Raw genomic sequence first — 24,681 nt, forward strand, 5'->3', positions numbered from 1 at the left:
AAGCAACCCAACCAACAACCCATCCACCCAACCAAGCCAAAAAAAAAAAAAAAAAAAACCAAAAAAACCCCAAAAAACCCAACAAACAAACAAACAAAAAAACCAAAACAACCAAATCAACCTGAAGAGCCTAAAGTCTGTACAGTAGAACAACTATAGAAGAGACAGTATTATTTTCCTTTATTTAAAGATAAAAGTACATGGGCAACAGCTGATATTTTTACTTTCACATAGGAACTAGAAGAGTAAAAAGAAAAAAAAAATACTGTTTCAGTGTTTGGACTTGAAAATATTTAACCAGTAATGGTTTCCAGACCTTTCACTAGGAAAAGTTAAATACCATATCTCTGTTTATTGTCTTTTATTACTTTATTGGTTCAAACAAACACTTTTTCTCATTCACTCACTTGTGCTGTGGGTTTCTCTGCTCTGTACATCTCTCTTTCCGAGAAAAGGAGAATGCCCCGTTCCACTATAAAAGGGGACGTCGGGGAGGATTCTTTTTGGCAGATTTCTCGGATGAAAATACAACGCAAATGCAGCAATGTTATATCTGAGAACCGTTTACTGATACAAAAGGGTAAGTGTTTCTACTAAAAGGGGGATGGAAAAAGGAGCAGAGAGGGAAAAAGAGAGATAGAGAAAGAAACAGAAAGAGAGGGACAGCGTTACCATAAGAGCCCTGACGCTCTGTCAGCGTCGGCTCGGCAGACGGAGCAAGCATGCTGCCAACCGTGGTGTCTCTGCGTAGCTCCCGTGGCGGGCGGGGCACGATTTCCAAACAGCAGCTCTCTGCGTGTCTCTTTTTTAGGCGAAGAACAGGCTGCCGTGGCTATGGATGCGCTCCTAGAGGGAACTACGGGTTCTCGGGTCGGGACACCACAGCTGCGGACGCGCCTAAGAGCAGGTGGTGGCGGCGCTGCGGCCGGGTTGCCCTTGGCGGCGGCGGGCAGGTCGCTATGGGCCAGTGCCACGGCAGGCTGGTGCCGCGGGCAGCGCAGGAAACCCGGCGGCGGCGGCGGGCTCGGCTGGGCGCAGGCAGCCGAGCAGCGCAGCGGGGGCGGCGGCTGCGGCTGCACCCGCACCCGCTCTGCCGGGGAGGCAGCGGAGCATCAGGTTGTCCCTGTGGTGAGCTGGTTCGTGGAAAAGGTGAAGCAGGGCAAAGCAGGTACGGGTAGGGAAGCAGGACCATAGGGGGGAAAAGCGAGAGGAGGGAGAAGGGCCAACATTGTCCTGCGAGTGAGCCCTGATCCCTCTAAGAAACGTGCAGCAAGAATGGCTGGCATTGTATCGCAGCTATTTGCTTTAATGTGCTAAGGTTTCTCTCACAGCCCGACTTCACGGGCGTTTTTGGCAGGCTTTCTTTGCGGGCACCCGGGCATCTGCCCCACCAGCCTGTGTCGGGTTCTCTTGCAGCCCGATCGTGGAAGTTTTTCTGCCCTGATCGGCTGTCAGGCGAAGCCTCTCCGGGAACAGGGCTGTCAGCACGTGTACAGCCCTTATAGGAATCCTTCACCTCACGTGTACCACACGTTGAGGCATAAAAAATCCCCAGATTGGTCCCTCTCAGGGAAGTGAATTTCATCCCTCTGAATACGTCTCATAACTGGGCTAGCTGGATCAAATAATGAGCCTTTGGCTGTGCCACAGATGCAGGAAATAGCCAGCCTGTTAGAGAAACTGTTTTGAATGAATGCATTTTGAATGGATACACCTTGAATCCTGCAAAACCACCTCCAAACTAAGAATGGGAAATGGCAGCAAAATTCAGTACCATTTTTCATTCCAGTCACTGAATGAATGAACGTCTCAAAGAAGGTTTTTATGACACGCTTTTGTAGAGGTCAATTTTTCAGCCACGAGTTTGATCTCAGGTGTGAGTTTTGAGTTTCATTATGTTCCTGTTACAGTAGTTTGATCAATTTTCAGAGACCAGTTTGGATAATGGCAAGCTGTGGAAATGCAAGAGCTCACAAATCAAAAGTGACAAACTAAAGACATTTTTTTCCCCCAGCACCTGAAGGGGCAGTGTCAGAAACAACAGCAGTACAGGCTGGCCTTTGACATTACACTCAAGGCCTGCAAAGTAAGTCCATCAGCTTGTTTAGTTGTTTTGCTCTTTTTTTTTTCTCTGCTGTATTTTGTATTTTGGAATTGTTTTTTTCCAATGGGCTGGTATATGAAATCAGCTTGTGAAATGCTGTCTAATAGCGACAAAATGCTATGTCAAACTTAAGGTAGTGATTTATCACAGTTTCTGCTCATTTGCAGGAACACTCCAGTTGTTTGAGATAGAAACCCTGGCAGACACTCAGACATTCATCTACCAGTAAAATATAGTTTTTGGTGTGTTACCTGGAACAGACATTTTGAGGGTCAGATATACATCACAAAGCTCAGGATCATGCACTGGTGATACTAAAAATCGGTTGGTTTTTTTTTTTGAGTCATCTCGGACTCTTCCTTTAGTTCAACCTTCTTCCCATTTTTATAACTATATGTCATGTCCAAGTAACTCTGAGGCAGAAACACAGACGGGGCAAATCTGATTTCATTGCCATGGATGATCATCTTAAAAGAAAATGATCAGCAGATTGTTTGATCAATGCGTTTCAAACACCACTACTAAAACAAAATAGTGTTCTTTGTGCAATTTTCTTTTTTTCATACTGATTTTTTTTCTGCTAGGAAAATCTAGTGCAGGATTGCTTAATGAAGCGTGTCCTGTCAGTGAGACCTGTTATTTGAGGAAATCTGCTCTCCTTCCCAGCCACATGCACTCCCTCATAAATTGATTGACAAAATCATAGAATCATAGAGTAGTTTGTATTGGAAGGAACTATAAGTGTCACCTAGTTCCAACCCCTCTGCCATGGGCAGGATCACCTCCCTCTAGAGCAGGTTGCTCAGAGCTCCATCCACTCTCTCCTTGAACAGCACCTTGGGCAACCTGTTTCATTGCCTCAGAGAGCTCACAGAACCTGCCTTTTTTCAGTTTAAAGTCAAAATTCCTATTCCAAGCCCTTGTCAAAAATTTTCTTGTAGGTCCCCTTTAGGTATTACATACCACCTTTTGAGAAGGATTTTGAGGGTGTAAAGAGTTTTTTAGCTAGTAAATATAATTTGTCTCTTCACACTTTATCATGTCATAGCTCCCTAGAAATTAGGCAATCAAGTAGATAGATTAATTTGCCGTAGTATTGGTATGGCTGGGAGAGGCAACTGGGAGATCAGGTGACCTAATTCTTAGACTTGACTCTGCAGGTCTTACCTGTTTGTGTGTCTCTGTAGCTACTGGTTATTATGAGAGGGTTTGGACTGCACTGTTAGCTTATTTCTCTGATTATTTTCTAAGATAAAGCCTCAGAAAGTTTAAACAGGTGGTGGAATAGTTTTCTTTATTTTGTTGACATAGTATAAAGTGCATGTACAGTTAGTTTACTGAACACTTTTCTTCTGGGACCACAATGGAACGGTTTGTGGAAACATCTGATTTTTACAGCTTGAGACCAGGGGAGGCTGAAAGACAGAGACCATGAGTGAAGTGTGCTCCAGCACAGCATGGTGAGACAAGGCTTGGATAATCACTTAGAGCTGACTTTAGACCTATCTGCAGACTCAGGAGGCCTTCCAAATCTGGGCCGGAATTCTGTAAATATCACTGCATCCACTGATTCTCTTTTTGCTAATGAACATTGATGCCAGTGTGTAGAAAACAAATTGATGATTTGTCTAAAAGGATAGCACCACTGAGACAGAGACTACCGGCAATAACAGATGCAGCTTTGTTCAGTTTGTTCCCAGCCATTTTGATGTTTTGCTGCTCCATCCACACAAAGTTAGATGTGTTCAGCAAGAGCTGTCCTTCAGTTGGTGAAAGTGATGTCACTTTTTAGAAGCCAGTCTCTTGCTATGAGACCTTTCTAGTGCATGAGGTGGTGGCTGTTGCCCGTTGCAAGTCAAAAAGTAACATGAAACATGCTTAACACTGAACAAAAAAAAAAAAAAAAACCTGATTTGCAGAGCTGACTAGCCTGACAAGATTTTGTGGTGCTCTAGGAGTACTCTCTGACACAATTGATAGGTTATAAATTCCAAATTTCATACCTACTCTGGTTTTGGTTTTATGCTTTTGTAGGTTTGTTTTTTTTTTTACTTTTCAATGGATAGAATGTGATTACACCAAGAGAGCCCTACTGTTCATGCACCTCTCTTCCTAACTACTGCTAACCTTTGTGCCATATTTATTCCTGAATGGTTAGTAATTACCCACAGTGTGGCTTTAAAGGGTGCGGTGTAATGTGTGGCTTTTACTCTGCCAGAATGGCTGCACTTCCCAAAATGCATGCATCAGGTAGGTGACACCTTTAGATGACCTGTAAATTTACTTCTTTAATTGCCATGACATATTAAACACAATCTAAGGTTTCAAACCATGAGTGTAATCTGTTCTGTGTCAGATGTAATTTTTTTTTAATCAGGAAGGTCTGCTTGTTTTTCACCCCATCACCTGCTGGGTTTGCCTCACTTTTATTTTATGCTGTCTCCAAGGACTGTGAACAGCAGTTTGGAATAGAAAAGGGAGGCTGGATCCTGCTTTGCCATCCTATTGAGCAGCAGCAGGAAAAAAATCATCCCATTTTTGGTGGTAGTGCATAGCTGAGACAACTTGTGTGGTGCAGGGTGGCGTGTGGGCTTCAATAGCCAGTGTCGCTTCTGCCCCACTCCTTTGCTTCTTTGCTGATGCAGGGAGGTGCCTTCCTCTTGCTGCTCAGCTTTCCCTGCTGTGTGGAATCAGGATAGGAAAGCATGCCACAACATTCTGTAGGAGGGTTTACCTACAGTGCTTTCCCCTGACAGAACAGGTTTCTTCTGGCCTCGACAAGGGGATTGGCAACAGCACACTGAAGAGCCTCATCACTGCTCGACAGCCTAGATAGGCTGCTGTGGTCACAGGCCCACCACACCACTGGACTGCAGGCACTGCTGGCAGTCCCTAGTCCAGTGCCACACTCAGAGCAAGGTCACTTTGAACAGGTTTTTCATGTGTTTAACACGAGTTTCCTGTGCTTTGTGTCAAATTGCTTCTGTCATTGGATACCACTGAGAAAAGTCTGATTGTTTTCTTCACTCACCTCATTAAATGTTTATATATAGGGATAACATTCCCCATTGGGCTTCTACAGCATAAACAGTCCCATCTCTTTCAGCTTCCCCTTGTGTGAGAGATGTCCTGGTCCATTCATCATTCTTGTGGCCCTTTCCTGTATTCCTCCAGTCTGTACTGTCTCTTGTATTGATGTGTCCAGGAGTGGACTTAGCATTCCAGGCATGACTTACCAGGGCTGATCACAGAGGAAAGATCAACTCTTGAACTGCTGGTAACACTCCTCTTAATGCAGTCCAGGAGGCTATTTGACATATTTGCCATGAGGGCAGATTACTGGGTTGTGGTGAGCTTGGTGTCTACTGGGGCCCATGGTCCTTCCCTGCCAAACTGTTTTTCAGCTGGGTGACTCCTGCATATACAGGCTGAGCCTGGTCCTCTCAATTGCAGGACTTTGAACTTCCCTTTATTCAACTTCATGAGCTTTCTCCTGGCATTTTTCTACAAACTTTTGAGGGCCCTCTGAATGGTGGCACAGCCCTCTGGTGTACAGAGGTGCACATGCTACCCTGTAAAACTTCCTGCTACTCTTGCCATTGGGCTTCTTTCAGCTTGCCAAGTTCCTCAGCTTCCCTCAGCAGCTGTTTTCCAGTTACTCCATTAGTCTCAGCATCTCTAATCTTCAGATCCTCCCCATGCCAGAGAGAGACATTGAAAGCCCAGCATCAGCTCTCCTACTGGATTTTGTCTCTACTGTGCATTCTTAATTCCAATGCTCCTGCTCCTCTCAAGTTCTGTACCTGACTCGTATTAGGTGCAGTAATTTCAACATGTAATTATGCACATACATGTGCTTATCTGTGCTTTAGGAACAGGGACAAAGAGAACAATGCAGTGAGTGCCCAAGTCCATATGCTGGAGATAGTTTCTATTGCCTTATTAGACCTCTTTTCCCTCTGTGGCAGCCAAATTCTAACTGAGGCTCTTGAGTTTTGTTTTTAGGAGAGGAAACTTTGCCTTTAACTGGCTTGGTGCTACTTACCCATCACTCCTGGAGGATCCTTGGAGTGTCTCACCAGGACTCAGGTAAAGGACATGATGAAGCCCATGAGTTACCCAAGCTCAAATATACGACAGGCAAAAAAGAGCAGACCAGCTTAGCTAAGGAACAACTACTCATGAGCTTTGTTGGATCCCACAGTGTTGGTGAGAGGCTGGCCAGTTGCATCAGCATGACATTTGGTCAGTTTTTCTTGGTATCACATTGGTGACAGGAGGACTGTGAAGTGCATTGGCAGTGATGGGTCTCACTCACCTCTGAGTCCAGGGAGCATGCCAGAAAATTCTGCTCTGTGGTATAAAAACCATGCATTTTTCTTGCTGAAGAGTTAGATGGCAAATAACTCCAGACACTTCTGCATTGTTATGTGTATTTTATTTAAATTTGTATTCCATTGCTTCATACATTATGATTGGTTTGAAAAGTAAACTTTCCTTTTCTTTTAATGACTACAACAGTTAATGTTGGTCTCTCTTCCCATACAGTTGAACAATTATTTAATAACAAACAACTAAAAAAGTCTAAGACAAATGTGACAGCATTAAAAATATTAACACACCAAACAGAGCTGATTACTGGGGGAAAAAAAGGAATCAATCACTTATTTCTCAGAAAGATGCATTCCCCTAAAAAATACCAAAATTAAAAAATTGTATTTTATGGGAAAGAGCGGGGAGTGTACACGTGAATATGCTGATGCTTCCACATCCATATCCCCAAACACACACAGAGATATATACATGTATATATGCACATCCTTGCACATACACAGACACACATGTATGAGACTGGACAAGTAACTTACTTTTTTTCCTGGGAGAAAATTATTATAACTTTTAATTATATTAATTATATCTGTCTTTAAAACAGGAAAACTTATTAAAACACAGAACAGAAACTACTTTAAGAGCTCTAACAAATTTGGAAATCATTGCCTATTTAGCATAGAACACATAAAAAAATCAACTTTGATAACTTTTTATTTAAATGTACACCATCACCAAGTTCTTAGTGCTGATTTGCCTTTGGAATAATTTCCATAATTATTTAAAATGTCTTTATTAAAAATTTCTTCCAATAGATAGGAAAAAATGTCTAAATACTGACCACTAAACTGGATGCCCCAGTGTTATCCCCTTTCTAAAGCCCATAGAGCATGCTTTACAATAGCAATTATATTTCTATTTTACATGTAGTGACTGCTGTTTTGCTGCTCTTGCAGGAACTTCCTGCTCTCGCTTTTGTTCTTCTGAAGAGATGGTAAACAGCCAGCCCTTGATGGTCTCTCTTCAGAGGGCATAGGTGAGAAGTAGCTCTGCTAGAGGCACAGAGACAGGTGAGCAAGCTACTTTTTGCAACAGCAATGTCCTTGGGGAAGCAAAAGGAACACTGAAGTACTGAAGATTGGCTCTGAGAGTTCCCATGCAGAAAATGAGAAACCTCAAGAACATGCAGAGAAAGTAAAAAGCAATAGGAAGGAGTAGCTTTTTGTGAGACATCTCCAAAATGTGTAATTTATTTAACCCAAAGGTGCTTAAAGTCCTTTTAGTCTGCTGTTAATAGAGCCTTGACAAGAGTGGCTTCCCAACTACAAAGAGTATCATTCTCTGTATTCTCTCCGCAGACAAGGAATTTGTGGTCACTGAGGACAATGTTCACCCATTAAGTTTCTGCACATCTTGAGTTGTTGTCTGTAGGTCCCTGTAGAGTTACACCTTACCTGTTTTCCTCTCTTTCCCTGCCTTGTTCATAATGAATCCATTCATCAGGAGAGTCAACTTGCCCGATGTAAGTTTTGCTGCTTTAGAGCCTGAGTTCTTAGAGAAAATTAGTAAGTTTCAGAAGTCGCCAGCTTCTCTCAAATCTGACAGAAATAATCAGTTTCACTGTTGTGGATTAGGAAAAAAAACCCCACCCTTCAAAAGACCCTGGGACTCCATTGTTCATAAAACCTGAGGGGGGTTATGTTCAGATTTGTTTCATATTACAGTTGTCACTAATCTATGTTAACACAAACCAGAAGTCCGTTACAAAATCTCGTACAGAGACAATCAGTGAAAGCTCTCAAGTCTTTAACAACTGAAGCCAAGTTTGGTGTCATAGGAACCTTTGACAACCTTTCATTACTTCAGAGTATTGCTGAGTTTCAATCAGTTGAAATGATTCCTCTATAAAGGCAGTATGAAGTGCCTTGAAGCTTAACACAACAGCATCTTTAAAGGTAAGTATCAAGGAAAAAAAAATGTAAGAAAAACAAAACCTGACTGAAGAACTAGAAAAGTGATTAAAAAAACACAACAAAACAAAAAATCCAAACAATAACCTCTTTTTTTCCCTCTCCTCCCCCACCATTCCCAATCCCAGAACAATAGGGAATGCTGCCATTATTAGAAACATACATAATAATCAGATCAGGTAGAAAAAGCATTAACAAGCAAAACACTATTCTGTCAGTTTGTGGCCCTGAGCAAATTACTGATGAAGCTGGAATACTTGATCAGAAGAATCAAGAGGAAGGTGCTTTTCTCTTGCTATGGGAAGGGGTAAAATAATACTTTTACATAGTGATGCCACATTCCAGACATTTGTATTTGCTTATCAGCTACCACAGTGGAACAGGAGAGATGGCCTGTGGCATGTGATGGGCAGGTGGTGGCTGACTAGCTGTGCTTCAGAAGCAAGAGTACCTGTTGGGAGATACTCAGCAGAAGGCCACATCTTGTCAGGTGGAGGAAGGAAACTCCACGTTCCTCCTAGGAGAATAATAACCAAAACAAGTACACTTTTCCCTCCTTTGCAGCTGGTTCATCTCCTGTGTGATAATGGGCTTTTACCATTACAGGGATTTTGGTCAGGTCAAACACAAGTCCTCTAGGGTTCAACTCTGCATTTCACTCTTTTGCTTCATACAGTGTGCCCTACCAGAAAATGAAACATAGGGGTTTGTTGGGAAAAAAAACCAGTTAAAAAAAAAGGAAAATGCTTCCAACTGGTAAGTTTTGCATTCACAAAATGTATGCGTTCACAAAAAGGTAACTGAATTTTTTCTCAGGTAATTTTTTCTCAGCCTAATATTCAGACTCACTGCAGTGAATAGTCTCAAAACAGCGTATCATAAGTAGTGTAATAAGATGAAGACTAAATTATGCATAAAACCCCATGTTTTTCAATTTGTGTAGTGACTTTGATCTTTATGCGCTAAATTCCACACCTTTGCATCTTTATGTTAATCTTTCAAATACAGTGCTGCCCCGACTGAGAGCACCACATGGCAACTGTCCATGGTGGCAGTGAAATTCAAGTGCACTGCATCAGCTACAGCTCCATCTCAAACAGTGCCATATCCCAGGCACTTTGGAGGAGTTCAGGACACCCTTTATAAAGCAATTGAAGTTATAATTCCAGGCAGTTGCCAGCTACATGAACCACCCCAAAGAATTAATATTTTTCATCTTCTTTGAAATGAAGCAAGCTCAAGAGTAGCTGTGGTAATGAATTCCAGAAGCTAGTTATATCCTGTAGAAGTGCCAGCAGAACAGAAGTCATCTGTGTGTGTATTCCAATCCCCAGAGAATTAACCTGATTGCAAAGACTACCAAAGGAGGTAAGAACACTTAGGTCCATCCCTTTGAAAGCAAAGGACAGTGCTGCTTGCGTAGCTCTAGAGATGCAGAAAAGCCCCCATCGTAGGTATACCAAATGTTCACAGACAAAAGCACTTTTTCCCAGCAAGAATTTTACAAGTCCTGATTTAAGCGAGCAGGCAAATAAATCATGATGTGCTACAACATTGAGCAAGAAAATATTTGCTGTTAGTCTTTAGTGTCTGCTACCGCTCTATTTCAAATGTTTCAATCACTGGATACTCCATGCGATTTTCTTCTGTTTCTGTCTCAGAAGATGTAAACATACCTAAACTTATTCCAGGACAAGGCAGCAACAGGGTTCAGCACTTACTAGCACCTACTCAGGAAAAAGTAACTTTTCACAATAACACAAGTGTGCAAAATTCATTACAAGGCACAGTATACATAGGTGTGTTCCACTTGATTCCCATTTATTCAGAAGTATTTCTCTTGTGATATTCTGTATCACTTTAATTTTTAAATTTTTTTTTTCAGAAGAAAGCCTCCTCAGGGCATATTTGGTGTAGAAGACTTGATTTGGTGCAATGGATCCTTCTAGACTGTCCATACATGTGTTCATTTTCCAGAATTAAGTTCTGGAAAAAAGTATTGAGTTAGTCCAGTGTGTAAAGCAAGTCACATTACTGGGCATTGTTTAGCTGCAACAGGGACATTCAATTAGTCCCTCCTGCTCTAACCTTTTTTTACTACTCATCTTTACTGTATCTTCCTGCAAGTTACCCAAATTAAATTTATTTTTCTCTGAAAAGATGAAATTTTAGGGTGATTGAGAAGGATCCTTTTCCTAAGGGGATAAAAGGATATGAAATTACACAACAGATTGATGTACTTCATAGGGTACTTCAGGAAAATGATGACTGTAGCTGGTTTTTTTTTAATGTAATATAGAGATACTGAGAACATGTGCTGTCAGTCACAGCATGAATTCAAGGAAAATACTTCAGCACTGCAGAGCTATATCTGGATCCCTGTTCATGTAGCTGAAATCAGAAACCCTTGCATTGTCATTAAATTATGAGTCACAATGAAGCATAAACTGAACTGCCTGTTCAGCTGAAGGACATGGCTGTCTTCCCGGAAACACAAGGCTTGCTAGCATTTGGGAATGGTGGCCAAGCTTTGGGTGGCCTGGAGCGGGGTAGGGGGCATTAAAGGCTAAGTCTTCTTTGATTCCAGAACCTCTTAATAGTCTGTTGCAGTTAGGAAAGAAAGCACATACCAAGAAACAAAATAAAAAGAAAGCAAAATTGCAGATTTCATTTCAAAACAACTAGTCTGGAGGTCAGCCCAAGGACCTGAATTTCAGTAAAACTTTCGCAGAAGGGCACTGTCTGCCACTGTTTGTGGCTGAAGAGGTTCTTATCCCTGATAAAGGAGTTAGAACTGATACTGAATTCTTCTTTTTCTCAATAATCCATGTTGCTCAGATGAGTTTCCTAGCAGCATATTTAGGGTTAACAACATTGACACTGGAGAGAAGCATTTGTGACAGTAATTGTGGCTCCCACCTTTCCTGCCTTCAGGGATTAACAAGCAGGCTCAGTCCATGAGGGCTGTCATATTCTTGAACTCTGCAGTCGGAAGGAAATTGGACTTTGCTTTTGTTCAGTGGGTAGTTTTTAGTGACACATCCTGGTTGTCATCTCTTTCTGTAAAACAAGAAGGGGAAATAAAAAAACAAATGGCATTTGTGATAAAGTGTGCACAGGCCTCTTCACTGTTAGTATTTCTGCAACTCTGAAAATTCGTGTGGTTTTATATGGCACCATGTTTCTGCCCCTTTCTGTCACTTTCAAGGACAGTGAACTTAACTGCAAGTAAAATACAGCATTTTGTAATTTTGACAGCTTTAATACCATTATAAATCCCTAGCCATGTCAGATAAATGGTGCTACATCCCCCTGCCCTAAGAAATAAATCAACTGCAAATGCCAGACACCTTTTAATTTAATGTAAGAAAAAGGATTAAAATCATTCGCATGGAACCTGCAGTCAACAGGAGTCCTAGATATACCTTCTCTGCCTAGTTATTTCTGTCTACCCACAGGCACAAAGGGAACTCAAAACTTGAGGACTTGACCAGAGCTGTGGCATTCATCTCTAGGATAGGGATTTGGACCATTCATAGACTCTGTTAGTAACTGGGGTTTGGGATCCACATGGGATTTCATTTGATCTGATTTACAAACACTCTGATACAAACTCTCTGGTAACTGGCTGCCCCATTCTATAAAACTTCATATTTGTCAGCAGATTTCTGGGAAGGCATTATCTGACCAACAGCCATCCACATATACACCATTTAGCTTGGAGAATCAATTGAGATTTACCAAGTTAAATCTGAAAAATCTCTTAGCTTGCTTGAATAACTTTTTATCATTTTTAAGGTCATTAAGATCTAGTGCAAACAGCTTCATGACAATTTTGTAACCGTATCTTACTCTGTGTTTAACAAATTACTTTTCCACCTAAAATCCAACACACAATCATGGGACTTTCTCCTCCCTTTCCAAACCTTTACCTAGTTTTTCTTTCTTGTATAATTATCTTGCATTACTTGTAATTTTGTTGCCATGCATGTAGCAGAATGGGATGTTGTCATTTGTTATAAATACAATGGTAATTAGTACAGGAGTTTATACAGTAATATGTGATCTCCACAGTGATATATACAGTAAACTGAACTAGTACTGGCTTTTCCTCCAATGTGTTAAAGATGACAAAGCTAACTGTTCATGGAAAAATCTGTCTCCTTTTCTCCTTAAATGTTTTTGTGGGTGTTTTTTTGGGGTTGGTTTTTTTTTTCCCCTTAAACAGCTGGGATTAGCTTTATTTCATTAGAGCAAGGAACACAAATGCAGAACTAAATAAAATTCAGCACAGTGTTGGACAGCTTCCTACTGAAGAATAATTAGGTGTTCATGCATTTCAAGGCAGTTTTTATCTTTGCTGGCCCCTAATTTTGCACATATTTAGTGTCTGCATGTTCGTAGTGTACTTCCTATAATAAAGGCTGATAGATCTGTGAGGTAAAACATTGCATCTTCCTTCTGCAACTTCTGTTGAACAGTGATTTTCAGTCAGATTGTATCATCTTGCCCTTTTATAAAAACAGTCCAGGGAGTAATGTGGACAATATCAGAGCCATTGTAAACTGGGCCACCCTCCTTCAGACACAGTGCAAACTGCAATAGCACCAGAGGTAGGAGTCTAGATATGGATAAAGTTGTCCAGGAAACGGGCAGAGTAGGAACTTAGATGATCTATGCCTAAGATTTAAACAAGAGGCCTTTAAACTAGTTTGCTATGACAACCATGAAGCATGAACCTATCATGCCATTTCTAACTTCTCTCTAGAGGCAGAATTTATGTTTTATAGTTATACAAATTCTCCCAAGCCTCTTTCTCTTTTAGTTCCTGAGGTTTTTTTTGTTATACAATTACATCCACAGTCTTCTCCCTCGATCCTATTTCTCCACCCTGTAGGAGAACATTGCTGCAAATGGCTCCGTAACTTCCTTTCTGCAAGTCCTTCTGTCCCAACAGCTGCTAGGCTACAGTTTTGGAAATTTCACCAAAACTGTAAAGTCAGAAAAACGTTTAACCTTAATATACATTGACATCACTGATGCATAGAAACATTCTCTGTATTGATCTGTATTGTTACTGGTAAATGAAGGACACATACACAAGTACAGTCAGACTGCATGACTGCATATATGTGCTTGAGCTTTTACTGATTTCCCCCAAAGACAGTGAATTAGATGTGCTTTAAAAAAAAGAAAAAGCCCATGATTCCTGTGATAGTGAACTGGTGCAAGCTTTGTGGGAGTGACCCACTTCTACATGTTATTTTCTTAGAGGAATTCACAAAGCAACCAGGAAATAGTTTCTCAAAGAGACTGATAGAATTTGGATGCTGGCAAAGAAAAAGTCAAAATGCTGGTGAGAAGGTGAGGAAGGGCCATACCTGTAGCATCCAATCTTGGCTGGGTGGCAGCATGAGGCAGCATGAGGCATACAGAGCCTGCTGCTGAGCCTGTTACTGAACAATCTGCTCCTGCTTGCCAGACTTTACCCCCTCTGAGATACTTACTTTTCAAAATTAACTACCCCCTCTTTTCAGAGCCTACTGGCATATCTCTCACTGATTCGAATGGGCACCAGAGAACTTAGCACACATTCCCCCCTCCACTGAACTCTGCAGAACAGTCCCCCTCAAACCTCACCAAAGATCTGATCCTTAGTTACTCTGCTGCTGCATAGCCTTGGGTGGAGCACTGTCTAACAAAAAGCTATAAAGAGTATTTCCCAAACATGGCAGATGACAACTAGGTATCAACTGACTTTTCTGAGAAGGCAGGAAAACTGGAAATGCACTTTGCCTTAAGGTACTGTGATACCCAGTCCCAGCTGGATATTGAATGAAATATAAAGGCTAGACAGACAAGGGAATCAGAAAGTCAAACACAGAGACACAGATAGGCACACATGAGCACTTGAAAACATATTGAAAACTTTCAAAGTCTTTCTGTGCTTGTTAACAGAAACTTTCCATACCAGAATTTTGATGCCAGATGCACTTCCTCTTGAAAATTAATTACAAGACACTCCAGAGCATTGTTCTGCATTTCTATATTCAACTCAAAAAAATAAAGGCAGAAGTAGATGCTGTTTTTCAAATCCAAAATGCAAATCAGAAGCCTGAACCCATTCTATGTGTTGAATATGCCCAAGACCAGTAACTGAGGAGAATTTAACATGGAACTCACTTCTAAGGAACATAAAGAGAAACATTTGCTATTCTTTATGAAGTCCTTTGAGCATTTAGTTACTTGCTGGAATTAATGCTAACAAGCCACTCTGTAAGCATCAGGAATCTATCTGATTTGTTAGTATTTGTGATTTCATGGAAGGACACATTCCTGAATATTTTTCAGGGAGTACCAACTTGATTTCACAGATGAAGGGAAAAAATAAATATTTTAAAAGGTAATCAATATTTATATCTAAAGAATGTCTGGCCTTCTCCCTTCCATTATGCCCCAACATAAATTTCAGACACATTCAGCACATAAATCTATACTTAACTATTTCACTTTTTACTCCTCAGTTCACCTTTAAATGTAGCAAGAGAAAAATGGAAAAAATGCAACATAGCCAGAAGTAGCTAAGAAAATCTCTTTTTAATGCGATAAATTTACCTGTGGTAAGATATTGATTGCATCTGAATGGATTAAAGAAGAATGAATTTCCCAATAAAGAATGATGTTCTTCTAAGAAAATTGTGTTTCTATGCTTATGCGAGTATAATATATAGCTGGCAAAACATAAGGCAAAAACCCTTCAAACAAACATCACCTTTGTACCAGTATATAATGGAAGCCAGAGGTGCCTCTGGAAGTAATAGTATTCTGTAAGAGCACCAGGAAAAAAAATAAATGCAATAATGACCTACACTAAAACCAGTGTTATTTTAAAGACTCAAATCCTCCTTCAGTGCCTGGGTCCCATCCTCACTTCCAGTTCTCCAAATTGAAGCAAAGCATGTTTTGATATTCCCGCTCCTCAGCTCCTCCTGCTGCTAGTTAGCAAGCCTAAGGATGATGTGGAAACATCTCCTTTTAACCCTTTGACAACTGTTTTAAACTTAGTGAGGTTTTTAAATGTATATACAAGTGTGTTCACAGACAAGTGTAGAGAAACAGCATTATGTGCCTACAGGCAGGGATACCTTGCCTGGAGGCACCCATCAGCCTGGAAGACCTGACCAAGAGGCAAGGAGCAAGGACGTGCCAGCAGCAGGCACCATGCCAAATACACTTGCCAAGCTTACTGACTCCCCAGGGAGCCACTCATGTCTCCAAATAATGCAACCAAAAAAGCCCAACCCAACCCAAACCAACCCAAACAAAAAAACCTCTACAAACAAAAAGCATTGCCCAGCATTACCCACAGTCTCACAGGTAAGGAACTTAGAATTTTTTCAACCATCCTGTGAAGCAGTGTTGGGCAGAAAGGCAATACACAAACAGGCCTTTCAGTTTATGGACCCTTAACAGTCCAATCCAACCTGACCTGTGGTTCATGACTAGAAGGCTCTGCTGAGCAAACACAAGCATCACTGGGACACACATTTCTCATCCCTACTCTCATGGACAAAAAAAACAAGCCAAAGCCACAGGGAATAGTATATGCACACAGAGAGGCACCAATGCTGCCAGTTCAGAGTCTTTTTATAGTTCAAATCACAACTGTAGAATAAGCAGATGAAAAAGAGAAAGATCTGTTCATCGAAACACAAATGGCTATGACCTCTGCTGCTTTTTCTTGCTGCTTTCTTCACAAACCTCTCAATAGTTAACAAATAATTAACATGTGGACAAAGCTCTTTGTGTCCTGATGACAAAAGAAGCTGTTTACAATGGAATAGCACTGGTCTATGATCCTGTGCTGCACAACTAATCTGTATTCAGATAGCTGATTGATCAGGATTGGAAGGCTGACAACAGAATTGTAACAATAAATTCATGTGCAAAACTTTTTTTTTTAATGGAAGTTTTAGTTAGAACCATGCCCTGAGTATTCATTTAGAAACTGTTCTCCAAAGTTAGTAAAAAAGAAAATCCTCTGCTTCTTCCATTACTGCTCTCTCTGTAGCCTGACTGAAAAAAACCTTAACAGACCGGCAATTGCTGTCCAGTGGGTATATTGATCATGCAGTTATTTCCTTTGTTAGGTTTCACAATGTCTTCCACTTGAATGAGTCTCAATTATCATGATGCACAGTATTAAATTAATCTCTCAGACAATCTCTTTGGCTTCAGGGTAGTTATTTTGAAGCTAAGGACAGGCTGACAATAATCCTGTTTGGTTCCTCCTGAATTTGTTTGGTGATGTTTGCAGGACACAGATAATACTCCTGTCTGCAAATGTAACCCCTTATCACTGATGACAAAGGTATTTATCAACTGACTGCAAGCAGGAACAGGATCAGGGAATTACCCTGCCAAATACACCTGTGAGTAGAGCTAGACCCAGCTAGATACAAAGTACATGCATTTGGATGACTGACTTGCTTAAATCATCATATTCCAAGGAGGTATTTTCACCTTCTGCATGTTTTTGTCTTCTGTAACAATAAAATAAAAGTTGGGTTTAGTGTACCTTACCATATTAAATGGACTTGAAATGGGTTGCTTTTTACACTGAAGTCATGCAGAGTGAATAAGCAAACACTACAACTATATTTAGAAGAAAATTTTTGCATAACGTTAATCAGGAGACATGTTAGTTCTCTACTATGAACTACAATTTTGTTGCATGTAGTAGGTATTTTGCATTGATTATTTTATACACTAACAGATCTGATTAAATGGGACAATAAATACATCTTGCTTCATTTCTTTTTTCTCTTGCAGAACTTCTAAGCTCATGTGACATGAGATTTTTTTTTCTTTGACAATTAGAAAAAGTGGACTTGTTTCTCAGTTTTCTGGTTCTTGTGGGTTTAGAGATAATATTAATAGTTCAATACAACACTCAATAAAATTAATAGAGTTACTCAACAAGTATTGGTCAAATTAAGAAAACACATACTTTTAGTAAAATACAGTAGCTTTTCTGAAATTTCTTCTGTATACTGCCTTTACATTTGCCTTATGACTAGCTAGACTGTTGAAGGGAACTGTTAACTGCTAAAGAAAGGAGATCATAGGCATTTTTTTTAACAGTTAACCAAAATCTCACTAGGAAAGTCATTCTGTCTTCAGTTAAGTACAAGCAAAGCAGCTGATGCCATAGAAATAGTAACTAAAAATGTGTGCCAGAAATTATATATTCAGAAAATCCAGCACACCTTAAGGCTCTGCTTTCTTTGAGCACCAGAGTTGAGAATTCTGTTTTTCAGCAATGTTAAATCCTAGAGTTCTCAATTTCCTTCTAATTTCCTGCAGGACATGGAAAAGATGGCATTTACCTATAACTGGTTTCTTCTTTAGTTAATGATCAGATCAATTTTTTTAGAAATTCTCACTGCTTGTACAATGTAAAGAAAATCCTGTTGGATATTAACACTGTAACTAGATGGGAGGGCAGGAAATACTAGGTTGTTTGGCTTTTTTGGTTGGTTGGTTGGTTGTTTTTTGCACTTCTGAAAGAAAAAAAACCCCCTGTTTTCTAGTTATCAGCTGTGACTGAACAAGTCTGAGTAAGGCTAAAAGTCACATGTTACCTGCCCAAAGATTAAGCCATCCCGGCAGCACACACAACACACTGGAAAGTCTGGACGGATAAACAGCTGGAGGTATCTTTAAAACAGTGTCTTAATATTAGTGTTGTCTTGCTTCTTCTAAGTGCTATAACACAGGACACCTTGAAAAGATCTGAAGGGTGGTACTCTGATGGCAATGAGCAGCAGCATAGAAGTAAAACTGGGTAGCTATAAAGGATAGTGACAACAAGAACACAGTAACTATAATGAGATTAGTTCTCCTGTTCTCTTGAGCTCAAACTCTGCTGATTGGCAAATAATTTGTATTTCAGACTCTACTGATTTGTGGATGTATTCTCTGCTTTTATGAAGAATGTAAGTGGATATACAAAGAATATGGACTGGGAAAGAGCAAATTTTAATTTTCAACATCAACATAAAAAATAACTAGGTGGGAAAAGAGATATTTTGGAAAAAACTCCAGTGAATTAAAAAAGGAATACTTTTATTTTTAAATATATGCTTGAAAATTTTGTCTGCATAAAAAGTCTCTTCTAATCATCCTGTTTCACACAGTTGTGCTTCATCTGAGCACGCCTGTGTCAAAATGCCAGTATTTTGCCATGTTTTGCTAAGTCTGCTACAGCTGAGTTTTCCACTGTGAGTACTGAATGAAACTAGTGCCAGAAGTGTTATGTTTATCGTGTTTCTACTACATTTATGGCATTCTGACAATGAATTGCCTGATGAACAAACATTCTTTTGTGGTATAGACAAAGATGCAGCAAAGTGGCTAATTTTTTAGTGAAAAGACATAAATTAGACATATACCAGTAGCTGCATTGGCCTCATGCACAGAGGCAGAGTGACAAGACATAGAGGGCCGAGGGAATAATATTTATGAGGTCTGTAACCACAGAAAAACAAAAAGCACAAAAGAGAAATTCTCAAGTGTTCACCTGAGCAGTATATGACTATATTACTGTTAATTGTCACATCCAGAAATAGACAGAAGACTTGGTGGAACTTGTGTGAAAACAGAGGCTTCTTGCTTTGGTATCTTGACTTCCATGTTATAATTACTTTTAGGCAGCTCCAAATACCAGATGAAAATGTTTTCAGAAACCAATCATACTATATAGCCAATGGAAGCTTTTACAGTGAGAATAATGAGGCAAGAAAATCCTAATGTCCTTGTTTATCCTGCAGAGGAAGTCCATACTCATAGAGGCAATTACCAGCTTCACCATTTTTATACACTCAGCTCCACTGATGGTCACCACTCCCAGACCCAGTTCAGCCGTGGCTGATGGTCTCTTCACCAGTTTGGCAAGCCTATGGCTGAAAATGCTCTTCCCCTCCTCTGACAGACGGACCCATCAGTGCCCAGCAGGGAAAAGCTTGCTCACTTCCCATTTCCACTACTGAAACTCCTATAGCAACTGCAAGGCAAATCAGCAAACACCAAGTTAATGAACACAGAAAGCTTTGGTCTTCCCATTTATTTTGTATGTCCCAAGGATCCAGTTTGCTGCTGAAGGTAGGAGGTAGAATTAGAAGCAAGCTCTCCTCTTGGTACAGCTCTTATTTTGTGCCACCAGAGTACTTTGCAAACACTTAAATTCAGGCTCACAAGACTTCTGTCAAATGCTAGATATTTTTATATGAAGACATAAGAAGACTGATGAAGAGACCTATTATACAGAGATAGGCAAAAAATCTAAAACAAAATTGGAAACAGAAAGAAAGTCTTTAACCAACAGATCCCACATGACTTAGAAGAGGTTGCTTTGTACTGGGCCTTACTGGAAGGGTTTTGGTGGCAGGGGGCTAGCAGGGTGGGTAATGGTGGCAGGAGGTCATGTACTGTCCTGTGCCAGCCAGCTACTGCCATCTGCCCCTAACACCACTGCAATAAACCCAGCATGGGCCAAAATTTCTGCTAGACAAGCACATGGTGCCTTTGCTCACAGATATTTAAGAAAGCAGCAGCTGTTAAGAGGAGAAGACAAATGATGGCACTGTTGGGATGCGGTTGGAGACATATTTTTGGAAGGAAGGGCCATGTGCCAGAGCCAACACAGCTCTGAAGGGACTGTGGGTCATGGGTGCACAGCAGACCAGGGACACTGTGGAGGGACTGTGTCCCACAGTAAACCCATGCTGGGGTGGAAGAACACAAGTAGGAATCAAGAAGCAACAGACACCTCCCCAGTGTCCTGCATTGCCCCTCACCTCCTTGAAGGGATTATGAGTATCTGAATGTAACCTAGCAAACTCAAGGTAAGTAGAGACCTGCAAGCAGGGAGAAGTTTTATACTGAATTAGAGCCTAGGGAAGAAAGGCATTTCTTTGCCAACTGTTTTGTTTAATTCCCTTTTTTCTCCTCAATACACAGATCAGTAATCAAAAGTTTTGTTAACTGGCAATAAATTGAATAAATTCTATGATTCTATGTTTTACTCATTATGTGCTTATAAAGTTATATGGTGTATTTCTTAAGTCTTAAATACTGTAGAATACATTGTCAGAGAAAAGGGATCACAGGAAAGAAGTAGAAGGACAATACTTGCCATAGCTGTACTAATGTTTGAACAACAAATTTATGTCCTGAGGCAGCTGTGTACAGATTCTCACTAAAAAGTATATTTAGATGCTGTGTTTGAATTTTGACAAGCTGTCACCTACAAGGGGTGAGGGTGGAATGGAGGTAATAGTCACCCCCATGCCTATGGTGTTATGGCTATTGGAAGAGACTCAGAAGTGAATTAAGGTGAACTACTGACAGTGGGAAATAAAGCTGGCCACACAGGGAGACAGCACAAAACAAATAACACATGATGTACTTAAAGTGAAGTATGTTTCTCTATAGCCTCCCCATGGAGCACACTTTAAAGGTCTTCTGAGAGTGCTGCCTCGTCTGTTGGCTGCAAAGAAGAAATAATATGCTTTCAGACATCTTCTTTTTCCCTAAATTAACCAATTGGACATGTATTTTTTTTTCCTCAGGATGTCCTGTGGGGTCAGTGATTATATCAGTTTCCTCTTTTGTCCCATATAAAACAATTCTGTGAAGGACTCAAGAATCTTGCAAATTAACCTGCTGATGGATATGGGAAAATGACATGTAGCATTTTAAACTATAACCACATCTTTGACTGCAGAAAGGATGAGTTATGCAACTCCCAGATGGGAGGGAGAACCCTGTTTGAATTATTTCTTCATTTGATTTTATAACTGCTGCACTGGATTGCAAAAGTCTGATAACATCTATTTTAAACACAGAGCATAAGTCCCACAGACTAATATTATGATTCATCTACTGCCAACTTCCCCAATTATTCTCCCTTCTTTAGGTTATGTTGATAAATCAGTTTCTTCTCATTTATTAAAGCATGTGGCAGTCTGTTTATTTAATCATCTCTTGGCCCATTTTCTAATTAAGGGACATAATGCAGGCTCATTTCCTGTCATGGTGAACCTGGCAGTCCACAGGTTGTCCTCAACTACCACATTAAAATTCAAGACTATTTGTAATGCCTGCTTTGTTTGGCAATTCCCTCTCTCCTCCTTGCTCAGCTGATGAGAAAAAATACAGGCATGTTTTTTTTCTGCATTTCCACACTGCTCGCACCCACCCAAGTCAAGGACAGGAAGAGGGAAGCAAGTGAAACATTTACTTGGGAGATGGTGATTCCCAGCAAAGTTAATAAACATACAGTGATTCCAAGGATAATTTTGTGAAGGGAGGAATACAAAAGGAAAGCACACACCAACTGGAGCACATTCCCATCTTGCTCTGCTGCTGGGCTTGACTAACCTCCTGCACCACTCTGTCCCTATGTGTCAACTTTGTGCAGTGGTATTGACACCCATTAAGTGCAGCTCTAAACCATTCTTGTCCTCTATATATTCTAAAGCTCTTGTTATAGACTTAAGATGACCTCAATTCCTATCTCTGAGATATTCTGATTTGTATCTTGCTTATGATTCAACCTCAGTTTTTAATAGCTACAGGCTAACCTAGCATCACTAGGCTGGCAGAAAAACACTCTTTAGCAGGCCTGCCTTCTACCCCTTAGGACATATTTATATCACATATTAAATTCTCCTGTGCAGAAAAAAAACATAGATACATTTCAGTTTATCAATACAGGCCAAAGAAGTGTCTTTCAGGGGCCTTGCAAACTGTTGAAAACAAGATGATACATTTTGCTTAGTTCACAGACTCTCCTCCAATCAGTTTAAGTATATACAAGAACTACACCTGCAACAGCTCCAATCCCTGCAGAAATGCAGGCAATCATCACTTTGCCACACTTTCAGAATTGTTTCATATCAACTGTGCTACACACGGCCATGTAATGTGCCTTTACATGAAACAAGTAAAACATGATGTGGTGCTGGGTACCCTTTCTAGGTGACATAGGGATTTGGACAACATGATATCCACAGGTGCCAGCCAATACCTCAGCTGTCTTGTGAGTCTGTGAAAAAAAAAAAACAAACAACCAAACAACCCAGTGATTCCAGCATTTCCTAATAGGCTGTATGATAGTGTAGTCCAAACTCTGACCTATGGGGAAAAGTCTTGCTGATCCCGTATAAAGTTGGCTAAACACCCACAGTGAGGATTTGAACTGCTTTCTGCATTGTTCCTTACTTTTCCCTCTCTGCTTATAATTTTCTTTAATTTGCATTTGCAAGTAACAGCAAAAGCATTTCCATTTCTGGGCCCTTGCTTCTGGAAACAATAATTTTAATTTTAATCTATTTCAGTCCACAAGGAAGCTTCTGGTTTTGTTACACTGCTAATTATCTGAACCTCTGTCTCACTTCATCTATCTCACTTAGATTCAGAGAGTGCTCTGGATCTGACACACTCAATACTTACACAAACACCTACTTAAGGACTTTAAAAACCTCACCTTATATAGATAACTGTTCCCTTAACACGCATTTAACTGACTGCTATGACTTACTGCCATGCTGGTACTGACCAGTGAAAACAGACAGAACAAAATTATATGCTAAGTATATAGTACAGGAGGAAGCAAAAGACAAATGAACTTCTATTTTCAAACGTCAGGATTTTCCACCTTATGTTTTTCCATACAACATACATTGCACTTTTTTCTTTCTACAGAGCCTACTGAGGATTTCACAAATACTGCAGCAGAAGGAATGGGTCTATGCAGAAAGGCAGAGTACATCCCTTTAAACTGTCTGTGTTGAATGAAAAACCTTGTTCCTAAAGGAAACTAACTGCAACAAGGATGAGAAAGTCTTGTTGAAGGGAAGAGGAAAATTTCCTAGAGCTTTTGCCCAGGCCCCACACTTACCAAAGGCTCCAGTTCTTTGCGGTCTATGAGGTTGAGCTCTGTCACAAAATAATAAAAATGCTTGTAACAGGTGTTGACATGGGCCTCAGCCCCCATAAGGATGATACGGTCGAAGTGATGGATGTAGACATGAACAAACACCCGAAAAAGCCGACAGAGTATCTTCTTACAGATCTGCAGAAAGTTCTTTGGAAAGGGAACGCCTGTGAATAGAGAAGGCAAGGTTGTCATAGCCATCCTGTCATCCTCTCAAGACAAAAACTTTACAGCCAAGTGTGAGATTGTAACTGCAAACTAGGTTATGACTTCCTAGGCCCCCTTTCCAATCCAGAAGATCACTTTATGCATGCATTTATTTCACAGCTAGCACCAAAGATAGCCAAATACATCAACAACTTTAATGGATTGAGACTGACAGGAACAAGTTATTTTTTCCCTATATATAATTTGATTAATCCATCCAGTATTGTAACATTCAGAAAGGTGATTTTCACCACAGTGCACACCTAACTATTAACATCAATGGATGTACATCATGCAGTAACTGTTCCCCAAAGTGATACATACAGAGCACTTGGAAGTAACACACTTCCTGCTCATGTTTCTCAACAGCAGCATTTCACAGCATCAAATTTAATAACAAATGTGAAATAACTGACAGAAGGACCCTTTGTGCTTTCAACTTCCTCACAGTTACATGTACCAATCTGACTGCTCCTTTAATAGCAAATCTCTTGAAGAGATACACAAATGGCTCTTTTGAAACACTTTTAAAGTTACACTACTTTGTACCTGGAGATTCCAAAGCAGCTGCAAAAGCACCATTTGCTAATAAACTGTTAGGCATCAATAAAGAGGCACAATTAATTTCTTCAGAACTGCTCTCCATTAAAGACTGGTCTTGCATGGAGTTATGTTCCACTAAGCTATCCCCAAAATCCTAAAGTTTCATCTCCTTTTATGATTGTTTCTCAGACATAATTTTAGTGCCATACTTGGAACTTTACTGGTACTCTGCTTTGTTACACAGTTTCCTGATTTTTTAGTTATCTAATTCACACTTTAGATAGATTCGGACCACATAAATGCAGCTATTGCTTCTTAAAAAAGTAGAAAAACCCTCACAGCCAAGCACTTCCATATTGCCTAAAAGCCCATTTCATGCTCTGAACAAGAAAAATGTTTATTATTGGCAGAAAGAAGGTGGAGGTACTAAACTAATACTTTTGCAAGCTTTCTAGTTTTCAAATTTTAGTCTCCTGTTAAATGTTGCTCAGCACTCATAAGAGTGGTGAATTGACAGACAAATTGCC

General features: G+C 40.3%; 1 protein-coding gene across 1 annotated transcript in view; it reads right to left on the minus strand.

The window, feature by feature from the left end:
* Positions 1-6,520: 6,520 nt before the first annotated feature.
* Positions 6,521-24,681, minus strand: part of MOB3B (MOB kinase activator 3B) — an 85,817-nt gene continuing 67,656 nt past the window's right edge. Inside the window, exons 3-4 of the mRNA XM_059836530.1 lie at positions 23,369-23,571; positions 6,521-11,463 (exon numbers count right to left, since the gene is read on the minus strand). Of these exons, the coding sequence (XP_059692513.1) occupies positions 11,434-11,463; positions 23,369-23,571 (233 nt within the window). The 3' untranslated portion in view covers positions 6,521-11,433. The remainder of the gene's footprint in view (positions 11,464-23,368; positions 23,572-24,681) is intronic.

Source organism: Haemorhous mexicanus, chromosome Z (genome assembly GCF_027477595.1).
Source record: "Haemorhous mexicanus isolate bHaeMex1 chromosome Z, bHaeMex1.pri, whole genome shotgun sequence".
NCBI lineage: Eukaryota > Metazoa > Chordata > Aves > Passeriformes > Fringillidae > Haemorhous > Haemorhous mexicanus.